Genomic DNA, 17,011 nt, shown 5'->3' on the forward strand with positions numbered 1-17,011 from the left:
TGAGTGCTTACCGTGCAATATCTTTGATGTGCGCTGATTACAAGGTTTTTGCGAAAATTTTGGGTAATAGACTGAAGAAGGTCATGGGGTCGGTGATACATGGGGGACAGTTTGGTATCCCGGGGAGGAGTATGCGGGTAGGTCATGGTCGTATTCGGGATTTCCTTGAGGGTAGTAATAAGGGAGGTATTCTAGGTCTGGATTGGGAGAAAGCTTATGATTATGTGGATAGGGAATTTTTGATTGAGAGTATGGTGAGAATGGGTTTTGGAGGGAGGGTGGTTGGATGGGTGAGGACTTTGTATGAGAATGCATCAATGAGAGTACAGGTAAATGGGAGGTTGGGTAGTTCAGTAAGCATGGGAAGGGGTTTAAGGCAGGGGTGTCCACTCTCCCAAATACTCTTTGCATGTATGCAGAACCCTTTCTATGTTCTGGTTGATGGTGGGATGGGAAGGTTGGGGGAGAGTGGAGGATATTGTGGGAATATTGTTGGTTATGTAGATGATACAACTGTTTTACTTAATGAGATTGAAGATTTAAGAAAAGTGGGAAGGGTAATTGAGATTTTTGGGAATGCTACTGGGATGAGAGTTAATAAGCAGAAATCACGGTTGTTGGAGGTAGGCGCTTGGGTAGGAGGGACCTTGGGGGAGGAGTTTGGTTGGATAACTGTAGATAGGCTAAAGATTTGTGGGATTTTGTTTTTGGCAGATGCACAGGAGAGCAGGAGGGTTAATTCAGAAATGGTAATGGACAGAGCTTTGAGTAGGCTGAGGGGTCTAAGGGCCGGGGATGTAACCTTGCATCAAAGGGTTGTGGTGGTAAATACGCTGATTTATAGTAAGGTGTGGGGAGTGGCGGAAATTTACCCATTACGAAGTCAGGATATTATGGAAATGCAAAGAAGGGTCTTAAGGTATGTGTGGGGCTATGGGAGGGCGTGGTTGGGCAAAGATGTAGTAATGACTGCGGTAAGGCAGGGAGGACTGGGATTGATTGCATTAGGGTCTAGGGTGAAGGCGCTATATGTGAAGCAGAGGTATATTCGGGCAGCGGGGGAAAGGGGTCTTCGGGTGGGGGAGGTGATGGGGGATATCCGCAAATGGTGGGGTGGCAGGGACTTAGTGGAGTGTGAAGACATGTTGCGGTTTATGTTAAAGGTATGCAATGTTAAAAAACTCAAGGTAAAACGGTTAGTGGGTGTGGGCCGTCGTCAGGAATTAATGCAAGGGATGGCAGTGTATCCCACATATGATTGGAGAGTGATATGGGTGGAATTTAGTAAATTAAGAATACCGGCAAGAGCGAGGGAATTAGTATATAGATTTCTTATGGGGACGTTAGCATCGAAAGAGGTGCTAAGACGAATGGGTTTTGTGAAAGAGGCGTCATGCGCTTTTTGTGGGGAAGTTGAAACGGCTTTTCATGTAGTATATTTCTGTTCTGCATTGGAGGTGGTAAGATTGTGGTTGAAGAGGGTTTTCTTTTTATTGGGGGGGGGGAAAGATATCACCCCTTAGGGCTTTAATGTTAGATATGGAAGGGGTACCCAAAGAGGTGGGAAGGGCTATCAGATATGTAATAGTTGATTACTTGTATGTTTCTTGGGGGATGAGGGAGGTGGAGGGGAACATTAGGATAAAAGCGCTGGCGGCGAGTTTTTATAGGACAGCATGTAGGAACAAACAATTATATGGGGGAAGGTGGGTAATTAGTTTTCCGGAGGGATATCGTGGACTTACTGTTGAACGTTTACTCCGTTTGAGTATGGGGTGAGAGGCAAGGGGTTGGTCTCTTCAGTGGTGCGCCCTCTTGGTGTGATTGGAAGCCTGGTGAGGTATGGTTGATTGGTTTGCACGGTGGTTGATGTGGGTAAAGTTTATTGTAGGAGTATGTAGACCTTATGAATTTTTGTAAAATCACAGAGTCAAAAGTTATGTGATTTTCGGTTTTGTCCCTTATTGTTATAAGAATCATTTTATATAGGAGGTTTATATTTATATGTAAAATGTGAGGTTATGTCTTATATATTTTTAATCTGAAGATAGATTTAGCCTTGTCATACACCTCTTTTTTATTATTGTATTGAATATGTACATTATGCACTATGTACGAAAATATATAAGTATTTGATGGGGTTTATATATCCCCTTATTTTGTATGGAAGGTCCTATTATATATAGAGTGTTAATCAGTAACATTAACTTTGTGTATGTGTAGGGTGTTTGGGGGAACCAATGTCTTTGGTATAGTTCTATATAAATTGTAATATTTAGTTTATTTGCAGACAAGTCATTTAGCGATTTATTTTCTATGTATGATTTAGTTGGTTCTTATGAATAAGTGCACATACATGTATGTGTATATTAATGCGTATATGTATACATATATGACTGCAGGACTCGTTCCTACATGTCTTATAATGACCCTGACTGTTTTTGTTTGGAAGTCTGCTGGGTTGGGTTATTTTAGTAGAAATTGTTTTCAATGGCCATTCATTAGGGAAATTAATGTATGTTATTTAGAATGGGGACTGTACATACGGGGGGGGGGTAGAAGTGTCAGCTGTGTCGGCATTGGCAATGATGAGTATTGTAAAGGAGGGTTTGAAGGTTATGTGGATTAATAATATATAAATAACAAAGTGGAAAAAATAATGCAGATTGTAGGTTTGGGTTTTCCTTGGTTATAATAATAATGATGAATATTGTTATGTTATCTTGTGTAATCTTACTTAACATAGTTACATTGGATGTAATGTATATGACAATGGGATTTATAATTTTGAGTAAGAACTGATAATGTGTTCTTTTATCTATTTAATGTATTGTGTTGTTTTAAATAAAAATATAAAAAAAAAAAAAAAAATGGCCAGAATTTTGACAAAAAAGTTTCATAAAGCTCTATTGAGCTTAATGACACACAAAAAAAAGCTTAGTGTCTCATCGACAAGTGCCTTTTTACGAAATAACTTACTCATTTTCGAACGAATTTATGCATTAATTTCATAATGAAGGGGAAGCGCTAAACCCACAGGGGTCACACACCTGGTGAGATAATCACAGTTTAGATTTGAGGAAGCATAGGGTATCCTCCTCCCCAGGCCTTGGATCAAGAGTCCTTCACCAGCCATCAAGGCACTTAGCTTACAAAACAGCCAAGAGCCCTAACACAACTTGTCTGGTTTCTGTTGTGATCTCCACTGATCTCCATTCTGATCTCCACTGATCTCCACTCTGATCTCCAGTGAGCTCCACTCTGCTCTCTACTCTGATCTCCATTCTGAACACTTATACGAACTTTCTTTCCCGTCAGCCCAGGTGAGGGGCTCTTGATCCAGGAAAAAGTAACCTGTACTCCCCTTCCTTGGATCGAAATTGCCTCCCATGTCTCTGTATTACACACTACTGGTTTAGCGCTTTATCAGTAATAATAATAATTTGAATATCATAATGATTTCTATTCTTTTTTTCTTTTTCATTTCAATTGATTTTTAAAGCTTACCTTATTAATTTTTTTTTTACCTTAGTTCATGTTTATTAATACATAAAGTCCTCCGAATTTATTTTTGGCTGGATTTATTTCATTATTATTATTTTATATTATTATTCATGAAGAATTAAACCCGTGAGGATTATACAGCGCCCTGGACTGAGAGGCAATTAAGTGTGATCCTTTGTTGGTGAGGGTAGCTCTAATTTCTCGGATCAAGAGCCTCAGTGTGAGAAGAGGATTGATGCTTATCCTGGCCATTCTCGTTTGGACTTCTCATTTACATTACTAAAAAAATTGAACCAACTAGCCGTTCAGATCTTGTCTGAACAGCTAGTTGGTTCAGTGACTGATTCGAGAACCAGGATACCTTCGTTACCTGGTGGATATATGCACCGAGCTATGTGTATTTTTCTGGAGTATACATATATTTTGAAAGTTTATCATAATCCGTATTTTAGGGGTTAAAGTATTCTTGACTGGGGGTCGAGCCTGTTATATGCAGCCTTCAATGTTGGTGATAGGATTGAATCTCAGTCATGCAGCCAACTGAGACAGTTCACGTTACGTCAGCTGTGTTTATGATGGGTGTCAGTACAGTTGTCAGAGTGGCGCTGACGGGTGAACTGGTGGGTGATTTGACAGGTGTACTGTTTACACCGAGGCTTTGTTTATTTCTGTGTTCATACTCTTGAGAATTTACTCTTTTATGACGCAAGTGTAGCTGGTGAGCCTTAAACTTGGCTAAATGGGATGGTGTGAGGCTGAGAGAGCCTTCCTGGTGAGAGCTCATCATGATGGTACGGTGTTAAACCTCCCGGTGCTAATGATCTAGTTGTTTAAGAACCTTTATCAGTAAAGAAGGAAGAGGAAGGCAGACATTCTGTGCTGGCAGAGGTGGTGGGGTGATTTGTTAGGTAATAGTAACGTCTTATTGGTTTTAATCAGATAATGAACCATTAGCTGGTGAAGCATCCGTTGGTTCACCCCAGCCGGGTCTTGCACCCCTTTCATAAAATAAACGATGACTACATAGTGTATGTAGTCTGTGCATATACAAAACTTTCATACCAAAAGTGTCTTCACATATTGTTTATATGTAGTACCTCTCAGGTCAAGAGTTAGGTTAGATAAGTCGGGAAACAGGAAAAGTTTCCCGACCTGGGTCTTAATTATATAATGACCCGCAGCTGGAGCTTTTGGTCATCTGACAGAGGCCTTCAGCTGGCTTACCGGTCCACTTCTTTAAAAGTTTGATTATATAGTTAGTAGTATCAACAGAGGCTACTACTATATACACTAGTGCACCCCCCCCCCATCCCCACACCTACATATGAACATTAATACTATAACGAACGAACGAAAGTTCAGGTAAGATCCCAAATGGGATGAGCGGGGAAGACGGGACAGACGAAGAATAGTGCTGGAGAGGAGTGTTTTTAGTCGTAGAAATAGAGCCAGGGTTTATGATTAATACTGTGAATGTTGACAGTCTCTGGCATGGATGGCCTTCACAGCCAGTACATGATACAGTAAGTGCACCATCTAGTATTACATCCAGCAGAGGCGTTGCTAGAGTTTGTGTCGCCCGGGGCGGAATCTCGGGTGTCATCCCCATGAAATTCAAGGGCGGGGGGGATGGGGGGGTAAACTCTAGTTACGTCACTACTACATAACCAGTGACAAATGTTTAGCAATGAGAACGTTCAAGGGCCATAAACCAAACAGGAGAATACTTCTCAACTTTGTTAATGATAAATAATCGTAGTAATATTGAGGAAACAAACTCAAATACCACTTTGAGTACAGCCAACAGATCCTACATTTATTCATCTTCAACAATGCCAAAAAAAAAATTGAAAAATAAAGAAAACATTGCAATATCAGAGAAATACTAGTTCCAATTTGACCTTGAGTACAGGTAACATCTTAGTGAATCAGATCTTACATTCCATTGCCTTCAATTATGCAAAAATCATCTATGACATCATCAAAATCAATTATTTTTCCCTATATAGGCTTATTTGTACCTTGTTAATATATAATATGCTATATAGAAACGATGGATTCTTCTCTTATGTTGGTGCAGCACTGTTTTGGGCATTAGTGTCCCCTTCAGAGGCTCTATGGTGTCACCCCCTAAATGGTGTCACCCGGGGCGGCCCGCCCCCCTTACGACGCCCCTGACATCCAGTATTATTATAATCATGGGGAAGCGCTAAACCCGTAGGATTATACAGCGCATGTGGGGGTGGGGAGAGATAGAAGGTATTCAGGCTTAATTCAGGGAACTGGAGCACAGATCCAATTCCCTAGATAAAGATCCCATCACCAGCGTCAAGGAACCTCCCTTGAGGGGCATCCAGGAAAAGAGCTAAACTCGCTCGTCATACAACGCCTGGGGGAATGAGAGGCGGTCAAGTTTTATCCAGGAAAAAGAGGCCCTCACCGGCATCAAGGCCCCTCCCACTTGAGGGGAGGGTCCTTTACTGTGAAAGTGCCCTACTAATGCCGCCAACCTCGCCAGTTCGAATCCAGAGTCTCAGTGAAACTATTCTAAGAGCACCGGATGTCTCCACCTGAGTCATTAGTCCACCTAATGCTCCACTTCATAACTCTTAGGGAGATACCTTGATGCTGAGACACTCTTGATGCAAGGAACTGGACTTTATCTCCCTAGGACTAAACATAAGGCCTCACATTCCCAAAGAACTATGCCCACTACAGGTTTAGCGCTTCCCCCGGATTAAAATAAAAAATCAGCGACGTAGGGGAGAAGTCTGATGCTTCCCTGTAATTGGAAGTTTAGAGAAAGAGACCATTTTCCCGGAGAACTTGACACTTTATCACAGTTTGAGGGTTAGCGTGTCTCGGCAACACTTTGCAGGCTGCATGCGTGACCCAGGACAGAAATGCTATCTAGTAAATGACCTAGTGCTTGTTCGCTAGTCTTTTTTAAACAAAGAATATCAGTTTTCCTCGTAGATGATTTTCAGGTTTTGTATATAGTGTTTGCCTTTTCTAAATCCTTACTTCAGAACAAGTCCAGAATAAAATTAATTTTAGGAAATGTTTAAAAATTATAATTACATAATCTAGATTGTTGGGAGCAAATACTGCACGTCATGCTCTTGGAGAGTGTCTGGCACTTGCCCTATTTTTTTTTTTTAACTGACTTGAGTATTTGGCTAATTTAGTTTGCATCATTATAATTCAGTAATTTTTCTTTTCAGCCACCACTCGGATAATACGAAGTGTGGGATCTGGCCTTTGCTGTCAGCTGCAATCTGCTAATCACCACCAAGAAGCAAATGCCATTCTTAGGGTCCCTGAAACTTCTGGCTGATTTCCAAACTCATACATTTTCCGGTGAGTTCAGCAACAACCATTGAGTAGTGAGGACGTGCGCTGCTCATTGGGATATCAACATGGCGGAACATACAGTACGGAGAGTGAATACTATCTGCATAGAGCTGGTTCGTGGTACGTTAAGTGGAGATACGATGAACGTCCTTCTCCCTAACATCATCAGGGATACATATGGTATTCCCAACGAGGAATTGTATGGCGTCGCCCTTAATGGTTTAACAAGAATCTTTGTGAAATTTCTACGAGTCGATTACTACACAAGAATTGTCGAGCATTACCAGGAGCAACGTATGAGTGTGAATTCAACGATGGATGTTGTGTTACATGACGTCTCTAAGTACTTCACATGGGTGAAGGTACGGAATGTACCCTTCGAGGCTACGGCTTATGGCCTGCAGGAGTTTTTTCGAAGTTATGGGACAGTACATTCTGCAACAATGGGGGTGTGGAGGGATGGTCCATATGAAGGAATGCCGGAAGGTTCTTACACCCTTAAAATGACCTTAACAAGGCCTATACCATCCTATGTTACGATGATCGGTTGTAGAACACAGGTTTATGTGTACTATGCTGGGCAAAGGAAAACATGTCGTCTATGTAGCTCTTATGAGCACATGGCAGCCCAGTGTCCTAGGAGGCGGGCTTCTCGAATTCTCGACACTCCAATTGTGATTCAGCAGTCGTGTAATTTGGTGCCTGGCTCTGATGCCTCGGGAGGCCGGAGGAATGACCTCTGGAGCGAAGAGGTCGACCGGGAGGTGGAGGCGGCGGAGACATGTGTCACTCTCCCAGGGGCGTCGGGGGAGTTGAAGGTGACATCTGAGGAGACTTTCGTCCAGGAAGCTTCAACCCAGGATGGGTTATTGGCAGATGTGATCAAGGATTTTTTGGATGAGGAGGAACCCTGTGCAAAAGGTGTCCTCAGTTCATGTGAAGCTGGAACTTTGGAGGGACAACAAATTGTTGAGGAAGACTTGAGTAAGATTGGGCGGGAGCATGTGGTGGCCGTGGAGGTACATCAGGAGGAATTGTCTGAGGGTGATATGTGTGTAAGTGTGAGTTCTAGGAAACGAACTGCGGCATCAGAGATAGATGAGGTCATTACCCCAGGGCAGAGGCCGGGGAAGAAGTCATGGGCAGCGGTTGTGGAGCCGAGGACACATAGTGGTAGAGGTGTGCCTGAGTTGCAAATTGGGAAAGGGAGGGGGGAAGTGACTGCACAGGAAAACTCGAGTGGCAAAGGAACACGTAATATGAAAAGTGCAGTGGGTAAAACCCAGAGGCATAGGGGAAAGCCGCCCCTTCTGTAATTTTCAGATGTGTCACGCTTAATGTTAATGGACTTAAGACTGAGGTCAAGAAAGTTTGGTTGGAGTGGTTTTTAAGGCGGTTTGATGTTGACATATGCTTTTTGCAAGAGCATAATCACAGGGCTGGTAGTGTGTTGAGGGTGAAAGGATATCGGATGTATGTAACCAGTGGTTTGCAATTGAAAGGTGGGGTAGCAGTTGCGGTAAAGGAGACCAGCCCCTTGCGTGTCATTGGTTGGGAAGAGGGGGGGGGTGGGAGGATCGTGAGGGTGGATGGCGTCTGGGGTGAGAGTCGAGTTAGTTTCGTGGGAGTTTACATGCCAGCAACTAGTAATATCAGGGTAAAAGTAGATTTTGTCAGAGAGGTATTGCTGTATCACTTGAGAGGTTTGCCTGCTATAACAGTAATAGGAGGTGATTGGAATTGTGTGATTAGGAGTGGTGATGTCGAACCGAGAGGGGCGGGTTGTGTGCTGAGTGTGCTGAGGGATGTATTGCGAGATATTGGGGTTGTTGATGTGGTGGGGAGGGGGGGTTACCTAGTGGAGCATACGTTCGTCCGTAGGGGATATGAAGCGCGATTAGACAGAATTTATATTAAGCAGGGTATAGATGTTGTGAGGGTGCAAACCTTCGATGTGGGGTTTTCTGATCACAGAGCGGTAATAGCAGATTTGATGTGGGATGGAGTGGTGCGTATTTATTCTGGGTACTGGAAATTAAATGTAAGGCTTCTTAAGGAGGAGGGGGAGGGGCCTTTTTTCAGTGATTGGTGGTTGCCTTTTTGGGAGGCTAGGAACAGGGAGATAGATCTGTTAGATTGGTGGGAAATGCAGGCAAAACCTGGAATAGCGAATTTTTTTAAGGCTAGGGGACGAGAGGAGGCGAGGTGGCGTTTTGGGTTGCAAAATTATCTGGAGGGACAGTTGCAAGATTGTTATGTTGGGGGAGGTGGTAGGAGGGATGATATGGACAGACTGCGGAGTAGAATAGCTGAATTACACAATGATAGGTTTGATGCAATTAGGGTTAGGGCGGGGTTAGAGGATGTTTTGTGGGGTGATAAGCCGTCTGGGTATGTTTTACGTAAATTTCGGGACCGACAGAGTGTAACCACCATTCTACAATTGGAGACAAGCCCTGGGGTGGGAGGGTATCCAGTGGGTCGAGTCCTATCCAATACGGAAAGTATGAGTCTCTATGCTGATAGTTGGTTTAGAGAGAAATGGAGTTGGAGGGAGGGGGGTTCCTGGGAGGGTATTTTTGAAGGGGGGTTCCATAGCGTTTTAAGTGAGCAGGAGAGAGTGGGGTTGGAGGTTGGTATAAGTGAGGTTGAGGTGGAAGAGGCAGTTTTCGGGATGAGTACCGGGAAAACACCAGGGATAGACGGTATACCAAATGATTTTTATAGAGCACATTGGGGGTGTATTAGGCAGTGTTTTGTTAGGCTATTGGACCATATGTTAACTAGTGGGAAGTTGGGCATATCGCAAAGTACGGGTGTCATAGTTTTGGTGCCAAAGAAGGGGGGGGGTAGAGAGTTGAGTGCTTACCGTGCAATATCTTTGATGTGCGCTGATTACAAGGTTTTTGCGAAAATTTTGGGTAATAGACTGAAGAAGGTCATGGGGTCGGTGATACATGGGGGACAGTTTGGTATCCCGGGGAGGAGTATGCGGGTAGGTCATGGTCGTATTCGGGATTTCCTTGAGGGTAGTAATAAGGGAGGTATTCTAGGTCTGGATTGGGAGAAAGCTTATGATTATGTGGATAGGGAATTTTTGATTGAGAGTATGGTGAGAATGGGTTTTGGAGGGAGGGTGGTTGGATGGGTGAGGACTTTGTATGAGAATGCATCAATGAGAGTACAGGTAAATGGGAGATTGGGTAGTACAGTAAGCATGGGAAGGGGTTTAAGGCAGGGGTGTCCACTCTCCCAAATACTCTTTGCATGTATGCAGAATCCTTTCTATGTTCTGGTTGATGGTGGGATGGGAAGGTTGGGGGAGAGTGGAGGATATTGTGGGAATATTGTTGGTTATGTAGATGATACAACTGTTTTACTTAATGGGATTGAAGATTTAAGAAAAGTGGGAAGGGTAATTGAGATTTTTGGGAATGCTACTGGGATGAGGGTTAATAAGCAGAAATCACGGTTGTTGGAGGTAGGCGCTTGGGTAGGAGGGACCTTGGGGGAGGAGTTTGGTTGGATAACTGTAGATAGGCTAAAGATTTGTGGGATTTTGTTTTTGGCAGATGCACAGGAGAGCAGGAGGGTTAATTCAGAAATGGTAATGGACAGAGCTTTGAGTAGGCTGAGGGGTCTAAGGGCCGGGGATGTAACCTTGCATCAAAGGGTTGTGGTGGTAAATACGCTGATTTATAGTAAGGTGTGGGGAGTGGCGGAAATTTACCCATTAAGAAGTCAGGATATTATGGAAATGCAAAGAAGGGTCTTAAGGTATGTGTGGGGCTATGGGAGGGCGTGGTTGGGCAAAGATGTAGTAATGACTGCGGTAAGGCAGGGAGGACTGGGATTGATTGCATTAGGGTCTAGAGTGAAGGCGCTATATGTGAAGCAGAGGTATATTCGGGCAGCGGGGGAAAGGGGTCTTCGGGTGGGGGAGGTGATGGGGGATATCCGCAAATGGTGGGGTGGCAGGGACTTAGTGGAGTGTGAAGACATGTTGCGGTTTATGTTAAAGGTATGCAATGTTAAAAAACTCAAGGTAAAACGGTTAGTGGGTGTGGGTCGTCGTCAGGAATTAATGCAAGGGATGGCAGTGTATCCCACATATGATTGGAGAGGGATATGGGTGGAATTTAGTAAATTAAGAATACCGGCAAGAGCGAGGGAATTAGTATATAGATTTCTTATGGGGACGTTAGCATCAAAAGAGGAGCTAAGACGAATGGGTTTTGTGAAAGAGGCGTCATGCGCTTTTTGTGGGGAAGTTGAAACGGCTTTTCATGTAGTATATTTTTGTTCTGCATTGGAGGTGGTAAGATTGTGGTTGAAGAGGGTTTTCTTTTTATTGGGGGGGGGAAAGATATCACCCCTTAGGGCTTTAATGTTAGATATGGAAGGGGTACCCAAAGAGGTGGGAAGGGCTATCAGATATGTAATAGTTGATTACTTGTATGTTTCTTGGGGGATGAGGGAGGTGGAGGGGAACATTAGGATAAAAGCGTTGGCGGCGAGTTTTTATAGGACAGCATGTAGGAACAAACAATTATATGGGGGAAGGTGGGTAATTAGTTTTCCGGAGGGATATCGTGGACTTACTGTTGAACGTTTACTCCGTTTGAGTATGGGGTGAGAGGCAAGGGGTTGGTCTCTTCAGTGGTGTGCCCTCTTGGTGTGATTGGAAGCCTGATGAGGTATGGTTGATTAGTTTGCACGGTGGTTGATGTGGGTAAAGTTTATTGTAGGAGTATGTAGACCTTATGAATTTTTGTAAAATCACAGAGTCAAAAGTTGTATGTGATTTTCGGTTTTCCCTTATTGTTATAAGAATCATTTTATATAGGAAGGTTTATATTTATATGTATAATGTGAGGTTATGTCTTATATATCTTTAATCTGAAGATAGATTTAGCCTTGTCATACACCTTTTTTTTTTTTTTATTATTGTATTGAATATGTACATTATGCACTATGTACGAAAATATATAAGTATTTGATGGGGTTTATATATCCCCTTATTTTGTATGGAAGGTCCTATTATATATTGAGTGTTAATCAGTAACATTAACTTTGTGTATGTAGGTGTGTTTGGGGGAACCAATGTCTTTGTATAGTTCTATCATAGATTGTAATATTTAGTTTATTTGCAGACAAGTCATTTAGCGATTTATTTCTATGTATGATTTAGTTTGTTCTTATGAATAAGTGCACATACACGTATGTGTATATGCATGCGTATATGTATACATATATGATTGCAGGACTCGTTCCTACATGTCTTATAATGACCCTGTTATTTTAGTAGAAATTGTTTTCAATGACCATTCATTAGGAAATTAATGTATGTTATTTAGAATGGGGACTGTACATACGGGGGGGGGGGGTAGAAGTGTCAGCTGTGTCGGCACTGGCAATAATGAGGGGGGGGGTAGAAGTGTCAGCTGTGTCGGCACTGGCAATAATGAGTATTGTAAAGGAGTTTGAAGATTATGTGGATTAATAATATATAAATAACAAAGTGGAAAAAATAATGCAGATTGTAGGTTTGGGTTTTCCTTGGTTATAATAATAATGATGTAATCTTACTTAACATAGTTACATTGGATGTAATGTATATGGGATGAGGGACAGGTGTGACAACACAACGTTAATCGTCTGTGTTCATTTAGACAATGAGATTTATAATTTTGAGTAAGAACTGATACTGTGTTCTTTTATTTATTTAATGTATTGTGTTGTTTTAAATAAAAATATAAAAAAAGATTTCCAAACTATGGCAAGAGAAACTGAATAGAATTTTCACTTTTTAATTTACTGCATAAAGGCAAGATTCATTTCTCGTTCTAGGCTGAGGACAGCGATGTCAATTCATAATTAGCACCTGAATGTCTATCTGAGCTCGATAAATTTCATTTGATACAGAAATCTTATCACTAAGGCAGTGATTTAGACATTCAGAGGTTGAGTGAAACTATTACTTGTGGAAAATTTCCTGTTCCACAAGGAGTGCTACCTGTATAGACTGCTGTCCACAGCAGATTGCTTCCTGACACTGGTATGGAAGCAATAAGTGCTGGTGGATGGGAGTAAGGCTTGTGACACTAGAGTTTATTTATGCAGTGAACAGTCAGAACTTATGCTGAACATAGAGAATTCCTGCTCTTGCAGGTGATATCGGAGCAACCTCCACAAGGAGAGACTGCAAACAGGGCGAAAAAGTGCTTCATTTGATACTCGAGGAGTGCCAGTGTAAAGCGGTGCTAAATTGGTCCTTCAAGGAGGACCAGGGTAAAGAAGTGCTCCCTTGGTTCTTCAAGCAGCACCAGGGTAAGGAAGGGCACCATTTAGACTTCAAGGAGAACCAGGGTAAATTATTCCATTTGGGTTTCACTGAGGACCAGGGCAAGGTAATGCTTCATTTGGCCATCAAGGAGGACCAGGGTGAAGTGGTCTATTTACCCCTCACACCTGGGATTAACAAAAGCAAAAATGCAGGTAGTGTTTTTTATGGTAGTCTGGTGAAGCCAAAAGTTGGTAAAAAATTGTCCTTTATGGATGTGTTCTGAAATATTATCTCCTGCTGTAACACACTCTTGCTCTATTAACGTTGCTGCTATTGGTATTGTTTTAGCATTTCAGTTTAAATAAAATCTTTTTCTTTGTTGCAGATTTGTATTGCAGAAGTACAGGAGCACGCCCAAAGGCACAATGCAAACTTGCCTCGAAGAACTTGTGTTCTCATCCTACTCCTTTCACCAGCTGCCCACCATCCACAGATGCTCACCAAATGGCCCCAGTGCAGGCCACTGGATCCCATCCTATCCAGGACACCTACAATCCCTATCCTGTACGTGTTGCCTGCAAACGGCAATTGAATTACCCAGAGCATGAGAAAAATGATTACCAACACAGTATTCCTAGTAATATAAAACAATTAAAGCTAGATATCTCTTCCTCTTCCCAGGACCCAAGTAATGTGTCTGGAAACTATCAGAATGGTGCAAAACAATTGGAAGTTAATAGAGGAACTCCAGCACAGCCTATGTACTATGAGTGTGGCATGTGTCACCTGCGTACTAGTAATTCCAGTGGGATAACGAAGCACATGACATCCCATCCAATGGGGGGATCAGTTCTTTGTGTTCTCTGTGGCAAGGTTGCAAAAGATGTGCTGGAGCTAAATAACCATGTAATCAGACACGTAGGAGTGCGTGAGGAGATCAAAAATCGTCGCCGACCAGAGTTCCAGCGTAATGAAAAAGGAAAATTTATCTGCCCTTACTGCAAAAAGACCTACACTGAGAGAGATGACATGATTGCACACACCAGGCTACATACAGGGGAACAACCATATGAGTGCATTTTTTGCAACAAAAAATTTCATAGTGGTAAACTCTATGCTAATCACATGAAAAAGCTCCACACTAGGGAAGACTGAATCGGTAAATCATTGAATAAATGAATGCCTTAGTGTTGAGGTCATGCTTCATAAACTACTGCTCTGACCAACTGGAAACTTTTTAATGTTTTTTTTTTTTTTTCCCATTAGCTGCCACTCGGGTACTATACAAAAAAAAATGTACAAAGATACTAAAGGTGCTATTACCAACTATTTTTTTCTCTACAAAAATGCTAGTCGTACGTCAAACTTTTAATGTTTGCTTTTTTTGAAAGTTTTTATTAATTGGCTTAATGCCTCTGTTCTATTTTTATGACAATGGCTAGGCACTAGCCTGCTCAAAAACAATTTACTCCATTTTTTATGTACATGTACAACAAATTTTTAAATACTGAAATGTGCCTTTTTTAAATCTACAATATTTATATTTTATTTTTGTTACTAGGTTGTCTTGTTTAACTTCAGAAAAAAATAACAAGAAAAGGTATGTCAACATTTCATCACCTAATGTACATTTGTGTGACTTAATATAGTAATAATGTTGGTAGAATTACCAACACAAGAACACAAGTGCAACTAATGTGACATTTTTATTGTGGCAACGTTTCGCTCTCCAGGAGCTTTGTAAAGCGGTTACAAACAATATATGGACACACAAGGTATATGTAGGCTTAGTGAGGTGTAATACTTATTACTACTACAACTTATATTACTACTACTACTACTACTACTACTACTACCACCACTAATGTTACACCTCACTCTTAGCCTATACATACCCTCTGTGTCCATATATTGTTGGTAACTGCTTTACAAAGCTCCTGGAGAGCGAAACGTTGCCACAATAAAAATGTCACATTAGTTGCACTTGTGTCCTTTAACTTGACTTAATGTAGTTTGCCACTGATTCAGTCTCTTCTAAACCCCCTTATTTCCTTATTTTTCTTGATTTTTTTTTTTACCTCTTATGCAGCCTGTAGTGTTGGGTATCATGACAATCTTCTGATTTTCTTTGGTTATTTGTTGGCTATGCTCAAGGTGCAGTGCTGTATAACCTTTGTGGGTTTAGTGTTTAGGTTTTATAATAATAATTATGCTCATTATTGACTTGACAATGAATCCTTGCTTACCAGCATGGTCAGCAATGTTCCTGAATGTCTGCCTACTGAGGGTAGCCCCTTTACACGAGTACATGGTGGGGGATTACAGTCTGTGATATACCTTTGATGGGTTTTGAATGTCTGGTGTTGCAGCTTGGCCTGGAACCAGAATTTTCTGTTATTACCTGTTCAACCAGGCTGTGATTGATATGTTGGCAGCCCACTGGCCCATGTATCCATCATAGCTTGGTTGATCTGGCACTTGGAAGTAGCAATCCATTTACTCTTAAACTTCACACTTCCAGAAGTATTTGATATCAACTTGCTGGTAGCATGTTGAATGATCTTGTACCACAGATATTCACTGTTCTCTTACTGTGCCCATGACACCTATTTATGATAGGGTTTATTTTACATTTTCTCCCATCTCGCTCCAGTACCAGGCCTTCAAGTATTTTCACTGTATATATTATCAGGAATCAGTTCTGCATACTCCAGAGTACATTCCCAGTATTTTGAGGCATTCCCAATAATTTAAATGCTTTATTGGCTCTATTTTGGTAGTAAACAATCATTGTATCTTTTGTCAGCTCTTTCCTGCCTTGAAGGGAACAGTCAACACTGATTATTGAAAATAAAGCATGCATGATTTGAGTATTACCATTGGCACTATTTCTCTTGCTTTGAAAGATCTCATCCACTCTTGTCATTTTTCTGACCATTGTAGCATTGTCCTTGTGTTCTCAAAATTGTTTGACATTGACATTAATACATAGCAAAACCTTTTGCAAATTTTGCTTTGAGGTTGTCCTCCTGCATTTTGTATCCAGTGAACCTTTTAATTTAATTTTCTGCATTGGAGCAATTAGTTTGTCATCACTGAGCAGTGTGTTTTCTATTGCCAAGAAAAATTTGTTGATACCTGCTTGTAACTTTTCAGTGTCCTCTACCGAGGCAATGTTCACGCCTATTTTAATATCGCCTACAAAGGATGGTATGCAATGGTGGCTAGTGGTTTTTATCAGTATCTACAAAGATGAGAAACAGTAAAGGCACCAGAGCTGTACCTTAGGGTACTGAACTTCCTACTTTGTTGAGGTTAGATTTTGCATTGCTTACTACCACACTCTTCTATTCATTAGAAAGGAATTAACATTTTTCCTAAATTTCCTATTGGCCCATAAAACGAGGTCAGTAGTTATATTGCTCCATAATTGCTTTTGTGCTTGTCAGATACACAATTTGTAGGTTGAGCAGATACAACAAAACCATCCAGATCCCAGACTCTCCTGAACATTGATTCATTCTGATCTCAGATTTCGGCTAGTTTCTTTTCCATCACTGTATTAACCTTTTGTGGATAGTGGGCCAATTCTAGAGGCAGTTATGGACTTATTATAATATATGATCTATTAATGGACTGTGGAGATGGACACTTCTAAAGGCTATGGGACTGACCACCACAAAATTATTAAAAGCCTGGTGGACTCATCACATCATCTTTACCCTTCCCCTGCTTATGCAATCACCAGTTTGTTACTTCTGTATTAGATTAAAGAAGCCTACTTCATAGGCAAAACTACTTCACAATGTTTCTTTGGTGTTGAGATAGATCGAAGGAAGCTTACTGATGGCCGTTGAATCAATCGGC

The 17,011-nt window shown here is 41.5% G+C and overlaps 1 protein-coding gene across 4 annotated transcripts; it reads left to right on the forward strand.

The window, feature by feature from the left end:
• Positions 1 to 4,027: 4,027 nt before the first annotated feature.
• On the forward strand, positions 4,028 to 16,285 carry LOC128696074 (zinc finger protein 69 homolog B-like). 4 transcript variants are annotated; one of them, XM_070094914.1, is made up of 3 exons: positions 4,028 to 4,124; positions 6,729 to 6,864; positions 13,530 to 16,285. In XM_070094914.1, the coding sequence occupies exons 2-3, from the start codon at positions 6,807 to 6,809 to the stop codon at positions 14,297 to 14,299; spliced, it is 828 nt and encodes a 275-aa protein (XP_069951015.1). In that variant the 5' UTR covers positions 4,028 to 4,124; positions 6,729 to 6,806; the 3' UTR covers positions 14,300 to 16,285. The 4 variants fall into 4 exon arrangements, with proteins under 4 accessions (XP_069951015.1, XP_069951016.1, XP_053643086.2 ...); XM_070094915.1 differs by lacking the exon at positions 4,028 to 4,124 and adding an exon at positions 4,163 to 4,295; XM_053787111.2 differs by lacking the exons at positions 4,028 to 4,124; positions 6,729 to 6,864 and adding an exon at positions 12,629 to 13,356 and having other exon boundaries at positions 13,530 to 13,708; positions 13,826 to 16,285.
• Positions 16,286 to 17,011: the final 726 nt, after the last annotated feature.

The sequence above is a fragment of the Cherax quadricarinatus genome, chromosome 48 (assembly GCF_038502225.1).
Source record: "Cherax quadricarinatus isolate ZL_2023a chromosome 48, ASM3850222v1, whole genome shotgun sequence".
Classification (NCBI taxonomy): domain Eukaryota; kingdom Metazoa; phylum Arthropoda; class Malacostraca; order Decapoda; family Parastacidae; genus Cherax; species Cherax quadricarinatus.

Coding starts and splice junctions, on each gene's coding strand:
- LOC128696074 (XM_053787109.2), top strand. CDS start 13,272: ATGCTTCATTTGGCCATCAAGGAGGACCAGGGTGAAGTGGTCTATTTA. Junction 13,357..13,529: donor TAACAAAAGCAAAAATGCAG/GTAGTGTTTTTT, acceptor TCTTTGTTGCAG/ATTTGTATTGCAGAAGTACA.